Raw genomic sequence first — 22,557 nt, forward strand, 5'->3', positions numbered from 1 at the left:
TTTTGAATTATTTGTAAACCTGCCTTTGGCCTTAAGTTGGGAAAGTATATAATATTAAGGCAGGCACTGCAGAGGCTGTGATCTTACCTTAGCCTCCCCCCTCCCCAGGTCTTTAGCTGTGAGGCTTTGCAAGCTTCAGTTAAACCTCCATTCTTACTAGCAAAGAGATGTTGTGCAGTAGCTGGTTTCCTTAGCCTTTCGTGAATTAAGTCAGTTGTGCAAGTTAATAAAGCAGTGAAAAATATTTTTGGAATTAGAAGCTTGTACTCCACTGACAGAAAATGGATATACCAAGTGCCAGGCGCTAACAGTTTTCAATCCCCCAGTTAAATCATCGGGTTTTTGTGTTTATTATGCAGCAGTGCACATTCTATCCAAAGGCTGACCGCTCTTCTGTTGCCAATGAATGTTTAGCTTCCACAGTGTGAATCTTATGTGCGCACACAAAAAATGGAGCTTGAGATCCAGAGTTGCTCCCACGGGGGCTTCAGATGGCCATTTGTTTTTTTAAAAAAGAAAGTATTGTTTCTAGTTATCTAGAAGTGTGTAGAAATAAACATGGAGGCAAGTACAAAATTCAAGTGTTCTAGTTATGATTTTGAAGATGGTATTTTTTCACATCCATGAATAGCTTTTGTAGAATAAATACATGTCCACTAACAAAACTGTAATTTGGCTTCTGTTTTGTTTGTTGAAATTAAATATAAATTCTGATAACAGTGTGCAGTTAAATATGTAAATGTATCATTATGTGACTCAGAGCCTATTTGTAAGGTTGACCCATTGGTCTGAATCTTGATTAATAATAATAATAACATTCGATTTATATACCACCCCTCAGGACAACTTAATGGCCACTCAGAGAGCAGTTTACAAAGTATGTCATTATTATCCCCACAACAATCACCCTGTGAGGTGGATGGGCCTGAGAGAGCTCCAGAGAGCCGTGACTTGCCCAAGGTCACCCAGCTGACTTCAAGTGGAGGAGTGGGGAATCAAACCCGGCTTTCCAGATTAGAGTCCCACGCTCTTAACCGCTACACCAAACTGGCTCTCAGCGTTAGGATCTGTCTTATATTTATTGAGCAGTCTCTTTTTATTTCATTTTTTCAACATTTGTGAACGTGGTGTAGTGTTTAGTGTTTTGAGCGTAGAATGGGGAAGACCTGGATTCAAACCCATGCAGTCATGAAGCTCACTGGAGCCATTCACCATCTTTTAGGTTAACATACCTCAAAGGGTGGTTATGAAGGGGGAGATGAGTTTGGGGGGGGGATCCATGGGCATTACCTTGTGCTCTTTGAAGGAAGGGTAACAACCCTGTGACACACGCTTGGCTCAGAGACAGTAATATGACCCCAAATCACTGAAGCATCTCTACATTTAATCATTAAATAGCCCTAATTTCACTTTGCCTTTCTCCTCTAGGCAGTATTGTACCGGTGCTCCATTAGCAGTAACACAGAAGTGACTCTACTGGCCAGTTACCATTGAAATCCCATTTACACCATCCCTTGGGAAGCAAGGGCAGATCGATGATTTTAAAGGTTAGTTGGAGAAATCCATTTTGTAACTCTCTCAGTAGTTTCTGTTCCCTGCATCTTTCCTTCTGAAACTTTGGTTCGGTTTTTCCTATTGCACTGTTACAAGAGGGGAGAGTACTAGCTTCTGCCTATCTGCTCACCCAGCCGGCCACGTAAATTTGGCTAGGCCATGGGTGTGGCTTTGTGTTCAGCTTTTTTGTGTGTTTTTGTTTCTTGCATGTACTTCTGGAGTCAGTGGATTGGATGCAGCTGAAATTTCTGCTGATGGATGGGGAGGAGGGAGGAGATTTTTTTGCTGATTCCTCTCTCCCATGGCAGATGTTCCTCGAGATTCCCTGTCCCTAAGGAGCAGCATTGCAGGGGGGCAATTTGGGATGGGGGGAGGTAGGGAAGACTTTCTCCTTTTCTGTGGGTGGAGATATTGTGTGGGATTCAATCCAGTAACTGTTCAAGGGAGGATGATTTTGTAAAGATGTTGATATATAAGTGGGGGCTGTTGAATCCTTTTTATTGCACAGCTGTTTCCTTCTGTGACTTCTCTTTCCACCTATGGCCAAGTAATAAGTTAGGCTATGGCTTGATTGGTGAACTGTCTCTAAGCCATGCTGTGCATTAATCTTTGTTCTGAAACTCCTTTGAAAGGACAACATGCCCCTGGGTCACCTGCACGGGACATTGGGGCGGGGGTCATGTAAGGTTGTTTTTTAATCAGCTGTGCACAGTATACAGCGGTCAGCTGTGCCACTAATCTATGAAGTATGTGGGAAGCAGCAGCACAGGTGTCCCTGAATGACATAGAGGGCAGAAAGTTGACATTTTCCTGGAACAAAGTCTCTTGACTGGTGTCTACTCAGTGCCCTCTCGCTTCTGGGATCTTACAAGGCATTGCCCAGGACCGGCTTTGCAGCTTTCTCATTAAACATGCCGCCTCTTCCTCTCATATGAAAAAAACAATGGATTATGTGTTCAGTACTAAATTCTGAGGTACAAATTCTGAGAGTACAAACTATCACGTCATCTTGGATAACCTGGTTTCATATATCCTTAGGAGCTTCAACAGTAACTAACCTCGGTCCCCATTGTAAAGTCTTTTTCCTAGAAATACTTGGTTTCAACTAGTGGGTGGTTGCTCTGGTTTCTGTGCCGCATCATGTGGGATGATCCACATCCTGTTGCTCCTGGCCCTCTTTCCAGATCCTTGCGGTGGTACTTGTGCAAGGGTTTATTTCCAGCACCGTTACCACCTGGGAACAGTCTAGTCCTACGTGCTCAAATGGTAGACTAGTTTTTATAGACACTTGTTCTTGGATTTAAGTGACTGTTTTTGGTGGAGCTGAGACCTTTGTTTACATATAAAGTGGCAGAGTGTGGTGGTGGTAGACTAGGCTATACCACTTCAGACGGTGGACAATTAGTTTTTTTTTAATTGCTCTGCATTAATAATTCCATGTAAGTAGAAATCTAGCAGAAGATGACATGAACAGCCTTTCTCCTTGATCTATTTTTTTTATTTGTTGGGGCTTTGTTTTTTCCTGTGCTAGTTTTGAAAGGGGTACAATCCATTCCATCATCTCAGAATTCTACCACCTCATTCAGTTGTATGTGTGGACCAAGCTAGATATATGATCGAACTCCGAATAACAGTGCAAACCTATGGAGAGTTACTCCAGTCTTAAGTCCATTGGATCGGAGTAACTCACGATAGGATTGCACTGTAAGTCTTGATGATTTGGAATAAGAAGAGTAGCCTGATCCTTTGCCTTTTTGTTTGGAAGTAAACCCCACTTTGCAAGATGGAATTTACTTCTAAACAGGGCTCATTTCGAGAGGGAACACACAGGAATGCAGTTCCGGCAGTTCCCCAAAGAGGTCACATGTCAGGTGGCCCTGCCCACCTGACTCTTGGCCATTTTGGGCCCGTTTTAGCCTGGATTGGGGCCGAAACAGCTCGGATCGGGCCTCTGATGGGTGGTGGATCACTCTCCCACTCAGCAGCAGCCCGATCCTGACCATTTTGGGCCCCTTTTCAGCCATTTTCAGCCCCTTTTTGCCATTTTGGGCCCAATTTCAGCCCTGAATGGCCAGGATTGGGTCCAAAACAGCCAGGATAGGTGATGTCAGGGGTTGTGGCATATGCAAATCAGTTATGCTAACAACACACTTCTGGTGCTGTCAAGGGGTGTGGCATATGCTAATGAGTTGTGCTAATGAGTTCTTCCAGCTCTTTTTCTACTAAATGACCCCTGCTTCTAAGTAATCATGCATAGGATTGCTGCTCTAGAGGAGGCCCAGGAATTACAAAGAAGCATGGAAAGCAAACAATCCCTTCTCATGAATTTGTGTGAACTGAAATCTCCAAACTCAAATGATATAAATGAGAGCTGCTGTAGCACAGTGGTTAAGTGGTTCAGCTGTGAAACAGAACTCTACTGGTTCAAATCCCACTACTGCCATAAACTCAGTAGGTGGTCTTGGGTAAGCCGCTCCTCTCAGCCCCAGCTCCCCAGCTGTATTGCGGGGATAATAATAACACTAACTTGCTTACCACTCTGGGCGAGGCACTAATCTGTCTAGAAGAGCAGTATATAAACACAATTATTGTTGTTGTTGTTATTGTGGTTATTATAAGAGGCTCACAGGTCTTTGCTGGCTTGCCCCTTACAAGTGAAGTGAGGGAAGCACCTTTGGCATTCCCTGTTTGCAATGGTTCAGTCAGCTCTTCCCTCTAAAGCAGTTTCTCCTGAAGCACGTGGCTGGGGCTGCTTTCGAAGAAGCCCACAAGGGACTTCTGTTGCAAGTGTTGAAATCTTTCTTTAGCCTAATTAGGGAAGAGTTGGTGCTTCTCAGCACCATTGCTGTGCAAGAGGGGAGGGAGAGTTAGAAGAACAATGGGCCGCTTTCTTCCGGAGTCCTGGAGTTTTCCTTGCTCTGTGCATTCGTAGTACATATTGTCCCCCCCCCCCCGCCGCCCCTTCCTACCTATTCCAGAGCAGGATCTTAAGCATCCAGCAGCCAAAGTACAGTATCGATGGAGCTTTGGCTAGTGGTGGGGCAGGTCGGCAGAGTTTGATTTTGTTGTTGTTCTTGCAGTTCTTCTGGATGTCAACTAAAACAAAGTCTGGAGCGCCATAAATTTTAGAAGGGGGCAAGGACAGAGGAAAGGGAAAGGAAGCAGGACCCAGAGGCTTCCTTGAGCTTTCTCACTTGTGCAGGGAAATAAGCATCCGTTTACATGTTTTTTTTAACGGAAACAAAAAAAGATTCGGAGGAGAGCTGTGGGTGGGTGAGTGAACACTGGATGGCCTAACTTTCAGCACACAGCGAAGCTGCAGTTTTTTTATCCCAGTGGAGGAAATAGATTTAGCAAATGTCTTCCTGTTGAGACTGGGAAGCAACGATCTTTTTCTTCGGATGAGTTTTCTTGTTTTGTGTTTAAACTCTGTCTCATCTTTTTGGGTATGTGGCTGACTACTGTGGTATTGCCTCAGGGCTGGCCTTTGTCAAAAGCCAGCCTTCCTCACGCTGCCTGCAACTTCTGGTAGCCTGTTTATGTCTGCAAAGGATCTCCAGTCCTGTAGCTCTTGTCTGCCTTGTCTTTTAAGGGGCAGGATCAAAACGGAAGAGCTGGAGCATTCCTTTGAACTTTAACCTCTGATAATACTTTTAGCCTTAATCTGAACGGGTTCACTTTTCCACAGTTGCGTTGTAGTAGCTTTCTTTGAATGTGCTCAAAATGTCCTGGGAACTCACTCCTTGAGAGCAAAGGTCAGTTTCCTCGGGGAAGCATTGCATGAGAATATGGCCATAAAAGCAGAGGTCCCCCCCCCGCATGGTTAGCCCCTCCATCCATATTTTTAAGTGGCAGAATATTCCCTTGAAGGTGTAAAAGGAGTCAGTTCAATGTAAAGTCCAAGCACATATGGTCTAAAGTCTCTAGAAGGTGCTGGGGCACTACATTCTTTGGAGAGTAAATCTTGAGTAAAGTGTGCCATTGGGACAATATGAGGGTTTGGGTCAGGATTCTTTAAAATCCAGTTTAACAAATCTATGCTTATGAAAATATATGGGCAGTGTCTGTGCAGGAATTTGTCCATAGGGCAAAATGTGTGCTTTTTTTCATTGGCATCCTTCTAGCTAGTGCATGGAAATCATGTCATTTATATTGTGATCATGGCAAATAGTGTGTCTTAGCAGTGGATGTTGGAGCCCTGCTGGAGCAAACCTATGGTCTGTTTGCTCCACTGTTCTGTTTCCCATACTGGCTATGTCCATACCAAGGCAAGGAGATAGGGTCAGGTGACCCTTGCAGAGGTCCCGTATGAGTCATGTGCAATTAAGCTGTGAGTCTAGTGCAGCTTGGGGTGGGTGGGTAACTTTGTATTTGGGATGAGCTGAATTCCTTTTTAGAGTTCTATTTAATTTTTGAGGACCAAAATAATTCTTTCAGAACTTAGACGTATTTATCGTTTTTGAAGGGGAGTGATGCTATTGCCTTGCCTCTTCTCCTTAATTTTCAGCAGGTAGTAGGGGCTCCCCTAGTCAAGACGCAATTCAAATGGTGAAGCTAAGCCAGCATAGAAATGAGGTGATGATTGGCGTTTCTGCCCACGTAACTTAAAATGTGAAAAGTTTTTGCTGGTTGTGTATGTACATGGCGACCCTCCTTGGGATTTGACCGCTGCCTGTGATGGTGTGCTGGAGGTCTCCTGATTATTCTAATGCCATTTGGAACATATGAGTGCTGAAATCAAGAGTGCCAAAGAGGCCGAAGGTGAAAGTAAATATGGCTCTTTTGTTGATGGTATTTGTGAATGTGAGCCATAGAGTGAGTACTGCTGACTTAAGGCCTAATTGCACATTACTCTTTTTATGGGTCTGTCTCTGGTCCTGTCAGACAAACCTGTGTTGGGAGTTCCATGTTGAACTTCCTTTTCAGTCATGTGGGGAGGCCAAGTTTGGACTGGGATCAAAAGGGCTTAAACCTCCACCCCCCCCCAGCCATTGTCCCAATATGAAGCAGGCCTGGGATAGTTAGGCATATACTTTTAAAGTGACTAGTCTGAGAGCGGTGATCCTATTTATTGAACTTTGTCACTGATACTTGGTAGCATCTCATGAGCTTTGCTATTACCACAATCACCCTAACTCCCCCCCCCTCCTTTTTATCATCCAGTGCTAGCTGATGCTGCTGAGGAAAAGGTTTGGGATCTAGATGGCACTAAGCCTGCCCCACTGATACAGGAGAGCAGCCAGCAAGGAGGAGGGGACATCTCACTGGACAGTGTCAGAGGAAGAACAATGAAGGTAATTAGCTCAGCTGGAATGGCCGGCTTAAGAATAAACCTCGCCTAGAAATGTATTTGTAATGCATGCTTATTCTGCATGGCCACAATATCTCATTGGACAAAATAGTGCCGTGTAGCCAACCATCCATTCATGGAAGCTTCCTTCCTTCTTTCATTTCTGTGTTCTTGCAGCACTTTCCAACCTCTGGAAAGATAATTCCTGCAATCAGGGGCCCCAGGTGGAGGAACAGTCATGTGAATTGGTGGGTTGGACTGAGGAAGGATAAGGGCACAAAAGAGACTGCTTTCTGCAGCTGTCAGAAGAAGTGGGAGCCATTTAAACCCCCTTGTCCTTTCCTCAGCGCCCCCCCCCCAATCCTTCCAGCTGTTTGTCTGTGCCAGTTCCGCCACCCTGGGACTGGTCTCTCTGGCAGTCAGAAGGGATTGCAGGAAGAGACAGGACCAACGGAAAGCTTCCTGTTCTGTGTATGGAGTGGTAGGATTCAGGCCGATATAGTCGAGGAGCAGCATGATGTCCTGGTTGGTCCAGGATCTGGAGACCCAGACTGCGCCATGGGAGCTTGCTTGGACCAATCATTCCCTCTTATCCTAACCTACCACCACTGGATTGTTGCTGTGGGAATAAAATGGAGGGCGGGGAACAAAATCAAGCTTAACTCGCACAAGATCCTGTTTGTCCTTCAGTTGCTCTGTTAGTTATTTAAAATAAAGTTATCCCCTCAGGCTCAACAATGCAACCACAAGGTTGGAAGAATACAAAACGTAAGAATCCAATCCATAAGAATAAAAAATGGACCTATTTCAAAATGCACCGATTATTTTTTAGTACACAGACTACACATTTAAAAGTGCACAGAATTAAACCAGAATTTTAAAATCCTCTTAATGAATGAGACATGTAAGGTGTGGAAGGGAGGCATATAAATGTCTTAAATAAATAATGAACAACGTTGCTTCTGTGGCCGCTCATATGGACTGGATGTCTGACTTTCCCTTTGTTTCTGCTTGCAGAGAACAAACCTGGAGGCTTGAGTAGTTCTGCAGCAACACTAGGGTTATCAAACTGTTCAGAAGGCACGGATTTGTCCTCTATTGACACTATGATGGCAGCCGTCATGAACTTGGGGAAGACAGCCGAAAATGGTGTGGTGTCTCCTAATGTAAAATCTCCATCAAAATCCCTGACTCCTAATCGGATTGGCCGTAGAAACCAGGTAAAGAATAAGCAGACCGTTTTGATACAGAGGAGTGTTATTTTGCAAAACAAAAGCAAACATTTGTGGACACCCTGTCCCATCATGACCTGGTGTATTAAAACTAATATAGAACAATTTAATTTGCTGGTTGTTAACAGATAATGCTTTTTTGTCCTTCACCGTGGTTTAAAATCACCAGTTTAGTTAAAGGGCATGAAATCACAGCACAATGCATTTTATAAAAAAACAGAGCTTTGTGTATGACCAGCGCTCTGATTTCATATAGGCATTTGCCAATTTACAATAGGGCTCTTCCCCTGTACTCAAGCATGTCCCTCCATCTTTGTGTGCAGAGTTTGCCACAGAAAATGTATTGTGAAAATTGGAGGTATACAGTTCACAACAGGAACGATCCCATTATTTATAAATAAAGATCACAGCAACTGGAAAAAGCGCAGCCATGGTAGCACATTGCCCGGGTCTCGTGTTTCATGCTTGTAGTGTGCTGCTCCCTACGTCGTTTTCCAGGCTGCATCCTTTGCTGTGCGATTTCCTGAGCAGGAAAGGAAACCTTTAATGGTTTCTGCCTGTTTTCAACTATAGAACTATACGATAAGAAAAGATTAAGCCTGTTATCGGCAAGTGACTGGGCCCTTTTGGAAGCCAGGCTTTTGGAATACTCCTAACCACTTTGCCCTCTGAAGGCTACTGTTACTAAGACAGTTTCATCCAGTACACTGGGAAATATGCTGTGAAATATGTCCTCTGGGAGTGTCTGAAATCTGCAATAGAGAAATAACAGTATTATACTAGCAGGGCTTTTTTTCAGCAGGAATGCGGTGGAACGGAGTTCCGGAACCTCTTGAAAATGGTCACATGGCTGGTGGCCCCGCCCCCTGATCTCCAGACAGAGGGGAGCTTAGATGGCCATCTGTACCGCTCAGTGGCGCGGAGGGCAAGCTACGCTCCCCTCTGTCTGGAGATCAGGGGGCGGGGCCACCAGCCATGTGATGATTTTCTCCGAGGGCATCCGACTGACTTCCACCACCTCTTTTCCCAGGAAAAAAGCCCTGTATACTAGCATATTGGAACAGACAAGAACAATTACTTACCTGGTACCCGTTGGGACCCTGCGGTTGATCTGTTCTTCTGGACCAGGAAAGGAGAAAGCATAAACAGTTATTGAAGTTGTTTGAACTGATGGAACTTTTATAATGTGATTCGGAGTACTGTCTAGAAAATTAGTGACTGTTTATTGGATTATTTATTGTACTATTATTCAATGTTTTATTACACTATATGCACTGATGCACTTTTCATGTATTTGTGAATGTAAGGTTCTTGTGTCTGTTGCTTGTGTTTGTTAATTGTAGTCCCCGGGAGGGTAACACCCTCATCTGTGGTGTCCTCCAAATCTTGAGCCAGCTTGAATGAGTGGATTGAGCATCTGTCTAGGATCTGGAAGACCCAGGATCAAATTCCTGCCCTACCACGGAAGCTTGCAAGTTCTCAGTTCCTGTCCATGCAGTGCCCAGTGTGGCTCGCAACTGCAACATGCATGCTAAAACGTTCCTGGGGGGCGGGGCACTGCTTGACCTGTTGGGGAGACTGATGTATGCATTTCCCCAACAGGCCTAGTAGCAGCACATCCTTGGGACTATTGCCAGTCAGGAAGATGGTGCTGAGAGAGAGAGGCTGAAACTCCTTCTCCACAATTGTGATTCTAGTTGGGCACTGTGTGCACAGACATTGAGGAGAAAGTGCAAGTCAGGTGTGACTGTTACACAGGGCACAGAGTGGGGACTCCAAACCCAGCCTTTGCCCCTCGGTAAAGTGTGAAGAGGTTCTCTCTTAGCCTTAACCCAACTCACAGGGTTGTTGTGGAAGAACAGGGTATGCTCTCATGAACTCTTATGAAAAAAGGGTGAGATAAAAATGTACTAAAATAACTGGTGCAAAACTGATTTTCAAATATAACTGTTTGCAAAGCTGTCAGATCTGTCGCTGTGCTTTAAAGCTTATTCCCTCCAGGAAGACTAGAAACAATTTCTTCCTTTCTTTAAAAAAAAAAAGAATTGTAATTCTTAAACACTTGTGGGGATCTTGCAAGTGTTCAGTCCTGTGTGATGTGGAAGGTATTCAATTCTCATTAGCTAAGGGTTGAATAATAGCTAACGCTAGAAAGCTAACATGTACAGATCCCCCAGGAACAGGTTTCGACACTGCCCCCCCCCCCCCGATCAGGGCGTGAGAACCTGTGAGCTGCTGTTCCCAGTTGATCAGGGGCCGGCTTCCTTGGACTGTTGTGGGAGGGGCCAAATTGCCCTGCTCAGGGAGCGGAGGAGCCCTGTGGCACAGCTGCCTGTCAGAATAGCACGTGGCGGTGGGTTGCCTATTTGTGTGTGTGTGTGTGCTGCTGACAGTGCCTTGCAGCCACTGACCTTTTAATTCCAGCAGCCTTTTCACTGGGCATTAGATCAAGAGAGTAAATGTGAGAGGATTAAAAGAGAGGCTTGTGTGTTACAAAAATAAATAAATAAGTGTGTGTGTGTGTGTGTGTGTGTGTGTTGTGCAGGGAAAAGAGTGGCTTTCTCTCTGGGTCAGCATAGAAATTAGCCTCTAGTCAGGTCTGTTGCTGGAGCTGTCCTGTGATAAGGAGGTTTGCACAGGCAGGCGAGTTGGCCATTTTTTTTTGGGGTCCTGCTTGTTTTGTGGCCTGGGGTTTGTTAAATTTTTGCTGGTGCTTAACCGGCAGGGCTGCTCCTGTAGGTGGACTCTCTCCATATTATTGCCAAACAGCAGTTCTCTGTTCCTTTTGAAAGAAAGGGTGGCATTTACAAGATTGCAGTGAGATTTTAAATTTGCATTGTAAATCTGTGGCACACGAGGAGAGGAGGTGTTGGGGGAGCAGTGATGACGAAGTCTTTGATCGCCCTGCATAGATCTCCGCTAACCAGCTTTACTGTGGCAGTACTGTTAGCTTAGGTAACAAAATGCTGTGAACGCTGGATGTTGGAGACAAACAAGAGGGCCAGTGCCATCATGCCCTGTTCCTAAGTTTCCCTGAAGCCCTTGGAAGCAGAAAATGAAACTGCCCCTTTCCAGTCCAGCAGCTCTGCTCTCTCTTGCGGTGTTGTTATTCGGTGGCTTTCTCTGTTCTTCTAACCATATGGCAGGGGGGGGGAATTAAGCCCAGGGTTCTTGACATTTCTGATGGGGATGGGTTCTTCACTGTGGTGTTTGGTCTGCTTGTAAATAGGCTCTTATCATTTTGCTCTTGGCAACTGTAAACTTTCCATTCCTGTGCTACAAAGGGCTGTATTTGGCGTCCTTTGCCCGAGGGCTTAGTCCTCCTAGCTGGATACCAAGGCCTGTGACAATTGTGCATAATTTCTTACCTTCCCACCCATCCATCCTCCCAAAGCGAGATCTCTCTTGTCTCTTCAGTGAGTGGGAAAGTGAAGTTCAGTAACCCAATGCAGAACTTGGAAAGAGCCAGGTCACTTTATTAAAGCAAGTGTTGTTATCAAATTAGCTGCTAATTCTGTCTCTTAACTCGGGGAAGCACTCTTCTGTCGGCAGGGATCCAGGCCTGCAGCATAGTGCTGCCTTTTAAAGAGTCTCTGGCTGAGCAGCTTTTACAGAAGTTGTGCTCAGCCTTCTGCGCTTACACAGAATCCCCAGAATGCTTCCTGTTTGGTTCGCTGCTGTTACGGAATGCAGCCCAGTCACTGAGCGAGTGCTAGAGAGACGTTCTGAGGGGTGGTTAATATTAAACCCAAGGGCTCAGCAGCGCTGGCTGAACCATAGTGTGCCTTTTGCCTTCAGTTTTTTCAGTGTGCTAGCCCCCTCCCATGGATGAGCAAAGCTTCCAGAGCATTTAATGCACAGAGTAATAGATAGCTTTCCCTCAAATGTAGTTCAATTTCACAGGCCCTGGGGATTAAAACTAAACAGTCAAACGTAGCTGCAAGCGTTTTTCTTCCCAGTTTGTTTGTTCCCTCTGCTGGAAGACAACGTTTTAACAGCCCTGCCGCAAAACTGGGGATGAAAGTTTTTCTATAAACTAATATTTGGAGCTCCTTGGAGAGAAACGTGTTTGGGATGTGTTAGGGTTTGGCATCAAGAGAATGTGTGTGCATTTGCGCACACAGGCGTGAAAATAACCCCCTCATCCTGTATTAGTTGCTGTTTTGAACCCGTAAAATTAATAGTCTGCTAAAGGTGAGGCAGCAGGAAGCACCCAGTGCACTGTTGACCTGTAGAACTCACTGCTACAGGAATTGTCAACTATCATAATAGGCTAAGGAATACATAGAAGACAAACTGATTAGTGTCATAAGTTTGTTTTCCTTGGAAGTATTGAATGGTTAAAAAGGCATATCTCTCTCATTTTGTTCATATTAATTTTGAATGACTTTGTTTAGTTCTACAGCTATAGGTTTTTAATGAATGGGAGCAAAAGGGAGTCCAAGGGAAAACAAAGCACAGATTATATTTGTGGTGCATCAGTCTTCCCATTGACCAAAATGGCACTAGACTGCCTCCATGCTGCCAGTTCTTAAAGACCCTTGTTCTGTGCTTACCCTTTCATTTTCTTCTAGAAGAATCAAGAAGCAAATGAAAGAGCAATGCCATGTTTCTGTATATTACAGTTTTACAGAAGCTAATAGAACAGAAATAGTGCAGTGATGCCTCCTACATAAAGAGATCTGGGGCTTGGATTCAAATTCTGATTTACAACTATAGCATTCAAGCACACAGCACTGTGTGTGTATCAGTGCTGGCAGCTATTAACTAGTATAGAAAGGAGACGTGCGTTTCTAAACGTATAGAGGCAATCTGTGACATGTCACTAGGTCATCCTTTTTTGAGTAAATGTTGGTGTGTCTACGGTGCTGCATAATTTATAAAGCAATATCAAACCACAGTTTCTCTGAGTTCTTTCTGCTTCATTCATGATTTTTAGAATTGAAATAATTTCAATGTAGGAATATTTCATTTAGGTTGATGGTTGTTCCTGTCAGCTGACAGTGAGAAAACGGAGGAAGAGAAGCCCACTCCTGAAAATAGAAGAACAGTGGGGCTGAGTTATAATTTCTTCATGTTCTCTTCCTCCCCCTAACTCAGTCTGGGGCACATTTCCTGAGGAGCAGGTTCTGTTGAAATTGGTAGGACTTCTGAGAGTGATCAGGGACAGATTCAGGCCGAGTGTCCTAAGTCCAAGGGCCTGATCAGATAGGCCATGAGTGAGTGACTGTGTGTGTACTGTATGAAAGTATTAGTTACTTGAATTGTACTGACAGCTCTACCCTTTTCTGTGAAATCGTGGCTTACATTGGCTATTTAAAGCAATTGGGGAAAGAGAAAGCGATTTAACTTGGTTTCAGCCCAGAGTTCCATTCTGTCCTTGGTCTGAAAGGCTAGTGTCTGGCTCAGTGTCTCAAGGGCATACTTTAAAAAGCACAGGGCACTCTTCTTCTCTTACACTGGAACAAATGCTTTTGATTTCTGATTTGTAGCCATTGTAAAGAGCATACCAGTCATGTACACTCCAAAGAGGACTCTTACTTGAAAACTGAAATGACACTACGACCCCTTTCCTCATCCCTCATAATATTTTACGATGAGGAGTGAATTTGGAACCCATGTGCCGTAAGAAATATGGCTGGGTCTTGGGTGGGTGTGGGTTCTCTTGATGTTTGAGCAGGAGGAATGGGTGTGGCTGCCTTGTTGTCGTGCAGATATGATGCAAAGCTTCTACATACCTGAGAGAGGATGATTCTGTACTCATTGAGCATCCTGTGGGTAGTTCTCTGGCAGATGCCTGCCGTTAACGCAAACCTCCTGGTAAAAGTGTAATTTGGAGAACCTACATTACTTGCTGGTAGCAAATAAAACTCTTCCTTGTATGAAGTTGAAAAGTTGCTTTGAGTAGTTTTTCCTCTTTGCTTCTAGCTTGCTCTGACATTTAATCTTTTGAGTGTATGCCCTTTCCTTATCTCTGGGAATTCCTGGGATTCCCCAAAAACATATTAAAGGGTCCCCTACAACTCACAGTTGTAGGGTGATTGTAGCATAGGGCCATAAACTTTGTGTTTGGCCCTGCATGTAGGTTTCCTTCAAGACACCCAAGAATTCTCTATATTTTGCAGGGGTCTCTTTGCAGGCAAATCAACGTGAACACTTCCAAACATGGACACAGCTTGAAAACCACTGCCATTTCCTTTAGTTTGTGGTGTATTCAGTTTTTGATGTTACTGTTTTATAGATAAGGGGAACTAAAGTGTGCCTTATGTGCCCAAATTCCATACTGTGAAGTCTCAGATCAGAGCTAGAACCTATTTGTAGACCTGGCACTATTTCCACTCCCACCCCCCTCCTGCCCCTGGTTATTTGGTTATTTGAATAAAACAATGATTTCAAACTTTAAAAGGCCTCCTTGAGGATCTGTCTGGATGATTTCCCATGTAATGGTATGTTGAGCTATTTGTATGCTTGCTTCAGGAATGCAAGAGGTGTAATATTTACAGTTCTCTAAATGTTGGTTTGCTCTTTCTTGTGTTCTGTGAACATTGTCTGTATTTTTATTTATATATATATATATATTTTAAAAAACAGGAAACAAAAGATGAGAAGTCTTCCTATACATGTCCTCTATGTGAAAAGATTTGCACTACCCAACATCAGCTGACAATGCATATTCGTCAGGTAAGCTGGTAGTTTTATTTATTCATTTATTTACTTCATTTATACCCCACCTTTTTTCTCACTGGGGACCCAGATCAGCTTACATTGATCTCCTGCCCTCCTAACAACCCTATGAGATAGCTTAGGATTTGAATTTCATGTGGGAAGGTGGCTTCCTGGTGTGGATTGCGGGTTTTTTAAGCAAATAAAATGTATCATTCAAGCTCAGGAATTAGGACTGCTTTAATTTTTTTTAAAATTCTTATACCTCCCCTTAAGAATACCTTTTCTTAAGATGTGTATCCAATTTTTATGCTCCTGCTTATATTACTGTCTTTCAGTAGTACTCTTTAAACTATTAGAAGCTTCAGAAAACCACTTAAGCAATAAATATTGCCTGTAGTTTCAGCACAAACCGCTTGGTTCCTTGGTGGGCTCTCTCAGGCTCGCTAGGTGAGCCCAGCATGATGTACTCTGTCTCTTTTTTCAGAATAAAGCAGTTTTTGGAGGTCTGGGGGGAAGAAAAAAACACCAGATTGCAAGATTTAGCGATTACAGGAACATACAAGATGCAAAGAGAAGTTTTAGAGAAAGATCTTGCTTAGGGAGGAAAAGGTTAAGGTTGAGGTAGGACGTGAGAGCAGTTTTCAGAATTTCAAAGCTTACCATAAAGAAGAGGGCAAACTAATGTTTACTTAACTGAGCGAAGAATGAAAAGCAATGGCTTTATCTTGGCAAGAAATCTACTTTTGATTGGCTAGTGAAGGACTGTCCCTACCGGTTAAACAGAATAGATTTCTTGGAACAGTTGTGGAATCGCCTTCTCCGACAGTTTTTTTTAAAGAGGAAGACTAGATGCAAGTCTGTTATTTTTGTGGTTAGGCTTTTAGGCAATCCCTGCTTGGCTGGTTCACGTTTTAACATAGTCTTCAAAGTAAGCGTTTCAAGAAGATTCAGGGATCACTCTGGACGGAGCATGTGTTTGCGAGAAGCTGCGTCCATGAGGAGGGCGTGTGTGGATCTGCTGCAATGTTGTGCCTTTCTCCTGCTTTCTCCTTTTTTTTTTTTTTGAACACATGCAATTTGTGCAAGTCACGGTGGCTGTTTTTCCTCCCCCACCCCCACCCATTAACAAAATTCTCCCTAACTATGCCTCTGAGTGAGGCTGCATGCTCACCAAGTCTTCATGTGGGGCGAATGGGGGAGCACTTAAGCACAAACCTGCTCAGTAGCTTTGGATGATTGGGTTAGATGACTCATAAGGTTCTTTCTGAGAGCTAATATACACTTCCAGAGTAAGTGCTCATCCATCCATTTTTACTAGACTTGTCAGTAGGGAAAGGGTTTTTCTGAATGCTTCACTTTCCATGCAACATAAGCCCTCCTTAGTCTATATTTGAAGTCAAGAGAGCCCAGCTGTTAATCTTCCAAATGTTTTTGTAGATTGTTCAGTGTGGTCTAGTGATTAGTGTGTCGGACTAGCGTCTGAAATACTCAGGTGTGAATCTCCATTTTACTATATAAGCTTACTGGGTGATCATGAGCCAATTGTATATTCTCAGCCTAACCTGTCTCACAGGGTGTTTGTTGGGTAAAATAGAGGAGGGGAGAGTATACTCTTTGGGCCTCCATTGGGAAGAACATTGGGATACAAATAAGGCATGCCCTTTCTTTGCAACATCTTTGGGGCTGAGCCATAACCAGAGAGTTTTAAAAAAATTGTGTTAACACAGGTGTTTCTTGCTCACTAACTCTGCTAAAACTTGTTTTGGAGGATAATTGCAAATGATGTTGACATGCCCTTGTAGCTGAACAGGGAGAACTCAATGGAAATATGTTGTTGCTCTCTTTAGCACAATACTGACACTGGAGGGACAGACCATTCCTGCAGCATCTGTGGAAAGTCTTTGAGCTCAGCGAGCTCCCTTGATCGCCACATGCTGGTGCATTCAGGTGAAAGGCCTTATAAATGTTCAGTATGTGATCAGTCCTTCACTACCAATGGAAATATGCACAGGTAAGAGTGAGTGTGGAAGATGAGTAAGTGTATGTTTGTTGGATGTGGTTTACTGGATGTCTCATCCCACTTCATGGCTGCAATCCCTTTCGGAACACACATTTTCTGCTGAGAACTGCTCCTTGCGGTGAGTCACAGGTCTTCTGTTGTGGCAGGGTTTGTGTAGGCTTGAGAGAGCCCTTACGGAGACCTTTTTGGCCCTACACACTGGAAGCCTCTTCACCAAGTTTTTATCAATATTTTTAATTTGCAATACTTTACTGGGATCTTTCCTGGTTGTATTTTGTCCTGTTTTGGGGATCACCCTAAGGGTTCGTACCTGTGTCAGAAAAGAGCACTTACTTTTTTAAAAATCAACTTTATCTATAGCTGCTGTTGTGGAGAGCCTGAAAACCTGCCCCAAAAGACTCAATGGTAGTTCCTAGCTAACTGTTTGAGAATTGCTATCAGAAAATGTGTGTCATGCCCAGTGGGATTACCAAAGAAGTGAAACCACCTCACCAAGAGGGGTTCTTCTGTTTGATACGCTGCTGTCTTGAGAGTCCAGGCATGATCAGCAAACTGCTGTCAAAGTTGAGCAGGTGGAGTGGAAAAATAACCTGCTGTTGTAATATTTCATCCTTGATCAAATAGGTGTGTTTTCTAATTCGGAGGTATGCATTGCTTTATTTACTTTGCCACACAATGTGCCATGCTTTAGAAGCCCCTCCAAATATTTTGTTCATACAGATGTGTGAAATAAATCTTAAACTGCTTTTTTTATTTGGTTGTATTGGGTGCACCAACATACACGATATACTGTGGAGGATCACGTGAAAAACTGCCCTTCTGAAAGCATCCTGAATTTGCATTTCATTTCTGGCTTGCTTCATTTGTGGACAGTATCTCAAACCAATCATATTCAGCTATAAACCTCAACTCACAAACTTTTTTTTATACTTTCAGAAGTTTATATTCCTAATACTTGAGAGGAAGTTCTGTTGAACACTGTAAGAATGGACAGGGGGGTTGCAAGGGGTCTAAGCCCTCCACCAGTAAAGGATGTTGCATATAATGCAGAGTGAAAGGAAGCTCTTAAATAAGCTCCTTATTTGTTGCCTGGTTTTGTGCTTGTTTGGTGTCTTTATGGAGTTCTTCGAGCATGGTCTTTGAAAGCTCAGTATTCATGGAGGCAAATATGAGGACAGGTGAACATTAAGCCAATATTTCAGTATTCTGCTTCCCCCCCCCCATGTTCACATTCTAAGCTAATAAGCCAAATGTTGTGCCAAGATTACTGAAACTGTCTGCCCAGGCACACAGGTCAAAGTGCAGTGTAGCCAGATGTTTCTTTGGCATCCTTCATTTTAAAAATTTCATATTGTATTTTGAACTTTTTTGGAATGCGTTAAGACCAGTTGAATGGTAAGCTTAGAAAGGGTTACTTTTGTGGAGATATAGAAAGCCAACAGCCCCCACTTGATACCTTAAGTAGAGCCCCATGATATTTAATCGAAGGTTCGTGTAGGTTGCATCCAGCACTGGTCAGCAAGATTCCTCTGAGAAGCCCATGGGAAAGGCGTGAAGGCAACACCCCTCCTTTATTTGCCCCACCTCTGATGCTGGATCAGACGAGTGGTCCGTCTAGTCCAGCATCCTGTCTCACACAGGAGCCAACTGGTTACTATGGAGGGCAAAAACAGGACATAAAGGCTAAGGCCTTCCTCTGAAGTTGCCTCCTGGCGCTGGTATTCAGAGGTTTCCTTTACTAGGAGCCACATAGACCTGTCCTCCATGAATCTGTCCTACCCACCTTTTAAAGCTGTCTGTGCTCCTGGCCATCCTCTGGCACTAAAATTCACATCTTAATCACTTCTTGTGTTAAGAAATCTTTCTTTTTGTCTGTCCTGAATCTACTGAGTACAAATGTTCTATTTAACTGTCCTTGCTAATAGCTTCGTTCAGTGGGTTTGATCCATTGTACCATTGTACTAGGGCAATGGTAGTCATACCATTGGAATGGTGTTTCCATTGATGGACAACACTTCCTGCCAGTTTCTCCCTCCAGCTTGCCCCCACACTCTTCCTGAGGTTCCCCCCTTGCAGAGTGGAATTTTGAGGTGCTCTGTGGCCTGCAGTTGGAGCAGAGAAAGGAAGGTAGAAGAAGGCCTAGTCTGCCAGCTTTACTCTGCTGGGAGTAGTTAGAATCCAGCCCCAGGAACTGGTCGAATCTCTTTTGAAAGCCTCCCTATAGTGCTCATTTTAAAAGCAGACTGTGTATTGTTGGTTTGGTGTAGTGGTTAAGATCTACGTTTGATTCCCCACTCCTCCACTTGTAGCCAGCTGGGTGACCTTGGGTCAATCACAGCTTCTTGGAGCTCTCTCAGCCACCCACCTCACAGGGTGATGGTTGTGGGGATAATAATAACATACTTTGTAAACTGCTCTAAGCGGGTGTTAAGTTGTTCTGAAGGGTGGTATATAAATTGAATGTTGTTGTTATTATTTAACTTCAGTAGAAACATTCACTGGTATATAAATTGAATGTTGTTATTTAACTTCAGTAGAAACATTCACTGTTACCAACAAAGTGACCCTGTGAAATAAGTTGAGATTGAGGATGCTTGTCTGTGGCATCTTCTGCTGTTTTCAAGTTTGGTCTTTTTTAGAACCAAATCACAAGTTCAGGACTTGAGAGTGACCGTGATGGCTCTGTAGGGATCCATTGTATCCAGTTGGGCAATTCAAGATACACTGTATGCGGAGATGGTGTTGGTAGGATTGTGGCCTGCCTGCTGTGCCGAGCTGCCCATCTTGTCCCTGAAGCAAGCTCTGTTCAGATACTCTCTTGTGTTAAGGAGACCGACAACTTGCGAAATGTATCAGTCCACTTGATGCCCATTGCTCAAGCACAAAACTCCATTGACTTGCATCATACTGGCTTCTTCCCTGGTCATGGGAAGAGAATATTTTGGCATGTCGCTTGAATTGTGATAAGCATGTATTTGGAAGCTGCTGTGCTCGCCCTCTGTGATGCTTTGGCAAGGCCCCAGTCTTGGCGGTCCTCAGTGCTGCCAACTCATAGTGACCATAATGAAGAGGGGAAGACCGATAGTCATTCTTTGGTCCTTTTGCCTAATATAACTCTAGTGCCATCACTTCCATATTCTTACAGTTTACTAAGATCAGTGTGAAGGTTCCAAGCACACTGTAGGGACCTTTGTTCCCCATTGCTTTTTAAATCTTGAGGGGCCTGTAGAATTCTCATTGGATCTGGAGGGCAATTCTAGCTTTGCTCACATGCTTGTTGGCAAAAGTATGAACATCTACCTGCAGGTTTGCATTTTCCTCCTGTCAGAGCCAGTGCCAGAAGGGATCTCATTCCCTTGAGAAAACAGTGAGCTTAACCAGAATCAGGGAAAGGTGGGGCTCTTTGGGTTGTATTCGGAAGCTTGCCACATTTGAGTCATATGTGTAAGGGCATGTCTGCCCCACAAATACTGACATGTCATTGCTTCCTTTCCAAGAAATCCTTTGGAGTTGTGTTTCTAAGAGAGGACAGCTCCTAAGAGGGTCTTTGTAGCACCCTCTTCATTTCCCAGAGCTGTTTGTGGAGCACCAATCTGTCTCTGATCCATCACACGGATGCAGTCACTTTTTATAGTTGGGTAACACCTCCTTTCTGATGAGATCTTCTACTAAAAAAAACCCTGTAAACCCTCAAATTCTAATTTTTGGTTCCAGGCAGAGATTGTAATGCCGCTTAGTTCTCTTCACAGTGTGTTCTGACCACTCTCTGTTTCCTGTCTCCTTCAGTGGAACAGTGCCTTTCCAACAAGCTGCTATGATGATGGATGATTGAGCAGGGAAATGTCTCTCAGAGTTTGGTTTTATATAAAGAAGGCTGAGAAACAACAGTAGCAGTGCAAGCATTTCAGTAGCATCGTGACTTTCTACATATAGGATGCGCTTCAGTTCTGAAGCATTCCACGTTGGGAGCTGGTTATGGACCTTTACGGGGATGGGGCGTAGTCTTTTTTTTTCCTGTCAAGTTGCAGCCAATTTATGGCGATCACTGCTGGAGGTTTTAAGGCAGGAGATATTCAGCGGTGGTTTGCCATTGCCTGCTCCTGTGTAGCGACCTTGACCTTCCTTGGTGGTCTCCCATCCAAGTTCTAACTAGGGCCAGTCCTTCTAAGATCTGGTGAGATCAGGCTAGCTGGGGCTATCCAGGTCAGGGCATAGGACTGCCGCTGAACTCCTCACTTTGCTCCTGCTCAAGAATCATTAGGTAAAAGAAATGTCAGTGCTGCTGTCTAGAGCAGCTTATTTCTGATTGCCACTTTCAGCCTTACCCATTAGCAATATTCAGGGTCAGAATGTATTTTACTGGGTTAAGCTGTATGCAAAGACCCAGTGAGAAGAGCTGTGCCTTGCCCTGCAGCTGGCTTCCCCGTAACCTCTAACTAGGGCTGCATAGCATAATTCCAACGTTGTGATAACTCTCAGTATGTTTGTTATCGTTCCCCCTTCTATACCCCACCCTAGTTGCACATCAGGGTAATATTAGCAGATGTATTTCATGCATAAACAGCCTGAATATTAATGTTGGTATCTTTGAGGTCTTGCATGTGTGGTAACAGGCCCCTAGAGAGAAGCCATTAAAATCCTATTAATGTTGCCAGTTGCAGAGTAAAGGCCTTTTGGGCATTGCTAAGCTCTCTGCCAGAGTATTAACGAACCATCATGTGCTGCTCTGGTGATGCCACATCTACCACTCGGCATCACTTTTTATGGAAGTGAACTTTGCTTGGGGGCAGGGGATAAGCTCCCTGTTCTTGTATTACAGTTTCCTACTTCTAAGAAGAAGAATATTGAAAAGATGGCCATAAAAGGGGAGATGAATGGGGTTCTTTGTGATCCTCACAACAGCTTTGTGAGGTAGGCTGGCCTGAAGCTTCCATGTCAGAGTGGGGATTTGAACCTGGGTCTCCAAGTGTCTAGTCTAACTCTCTAAACACTATGCCTTAGAGGCCCTCATACCAGCTGGCTTGTGATGGTACACACTGAATAAGTATTTTTAACCAGTCTTTAGCAATGGGCCCTAAATCCATCCCCCCCGCCCCCGTTTGCATGCATGTACGTGAGCTCCAAAGTACCTTGAAATCATCTTTAAAACAAGTAGTAGTTCCGTTCCTATATGGTATGTTTTTCTGTGATTTTCCTGTCACAGCTTAATCTTCATAATCTACCTCTTGTCAGCAAACAGGTTTAAACATGAGCTAGCTGCTGTGAGCTCTTGTTTCTGTCTTGGTTCTCACCCACCAGTTATTACTCCTAGCCTTGAATGTGAGGTGTTTTAGGGGCATAATCCACTGGAAATGTCTCCTGTACAAGCTCCATTGTAGCAGGAGTGACACCGAGCTATTACTGTTCTCCTGCCTGTTCAGTTGGATTGTGTTTGCACAGGAAGTCTTCCCCATGGATTTGTGCCCTTAGGTGTGTCTTAAATTACTCATGGCTACTGACCTCTTTAAACTAGTTTGTCGTCATCCTTGATCCCAAGTTCTCCTTTGCTTACCACATGTCTAAATTTGTTTGTTGCACCCATTCTGTTGCAGAGTTTGAACAGGACGTTCTTTTTAAAATTAGTCTTCTACACAGTTCCGACTGGGCTGCTTCATCACCTTGTACTTTGGCTGTTTCACTCTGTGTGACCTGCCTTTCGGTTCTTGTTTACTGCTTGCCCATCCATTTTCTAACAGTTGAAAATTAAGTGACTGCCTCTGTTGCTGTTCCATGTTTTTACATCAGATATTTGCCTC

The 22,557-nt window shown here is 43.9% G+C and overlaps 1 protein-coding gene across 2 annotated transcripts in view; it reads left to right on the top strand.

Moving 5' to 3' along the window:
• The first annotated feature begins 6,766 nt into the window (after nt 1-6,766).
• RREB1 (ras responsive element binding protein 1) overlaps nt 6,767-22,557 on the top strand; it is an 80,778-nt gene continuing 64,987 nt past the window's right edge. For both annotated transcript variants that reach the window (XM_054984689.1, XM_054984690.1), the window contains exons 1-4: nt 6,767-6,848; nt 7,862-8,064; nt 14,668-14,757; nt 16,590-16,753. In XM_054984689.1, the coding sequence (XP_054840664.1) occupies nt 7,951-8,064; nt 14,668-14,757; nt 16,590-16,753 (368 nt within the window). In that variant the 5' untranslated portion in view covers nt 6,767-6,848; nt 7,862-7,950. The remainder of the gene's footprint in view (nt 6,849-7,861; nt 8,065-14,667; nt 14,758-16,589; nt 16,754-22,557) is intronic.

Source organism: Eublepharis macularius, chromosome 7 (assembly GCF_028583425.1).
Source record: "Eublepharis macularius isolate TG4126 chromosome 7, MPM_Emac_v1.0, whole genome shotgun sequence".
In the NCBI taxonomy this organism is placed as follows: Eukaryota; Metazoa; Chordata; class Lepidosauria; order Squamata; family Eublepharidae; genus Eublepharis; species Eublepharis macularius.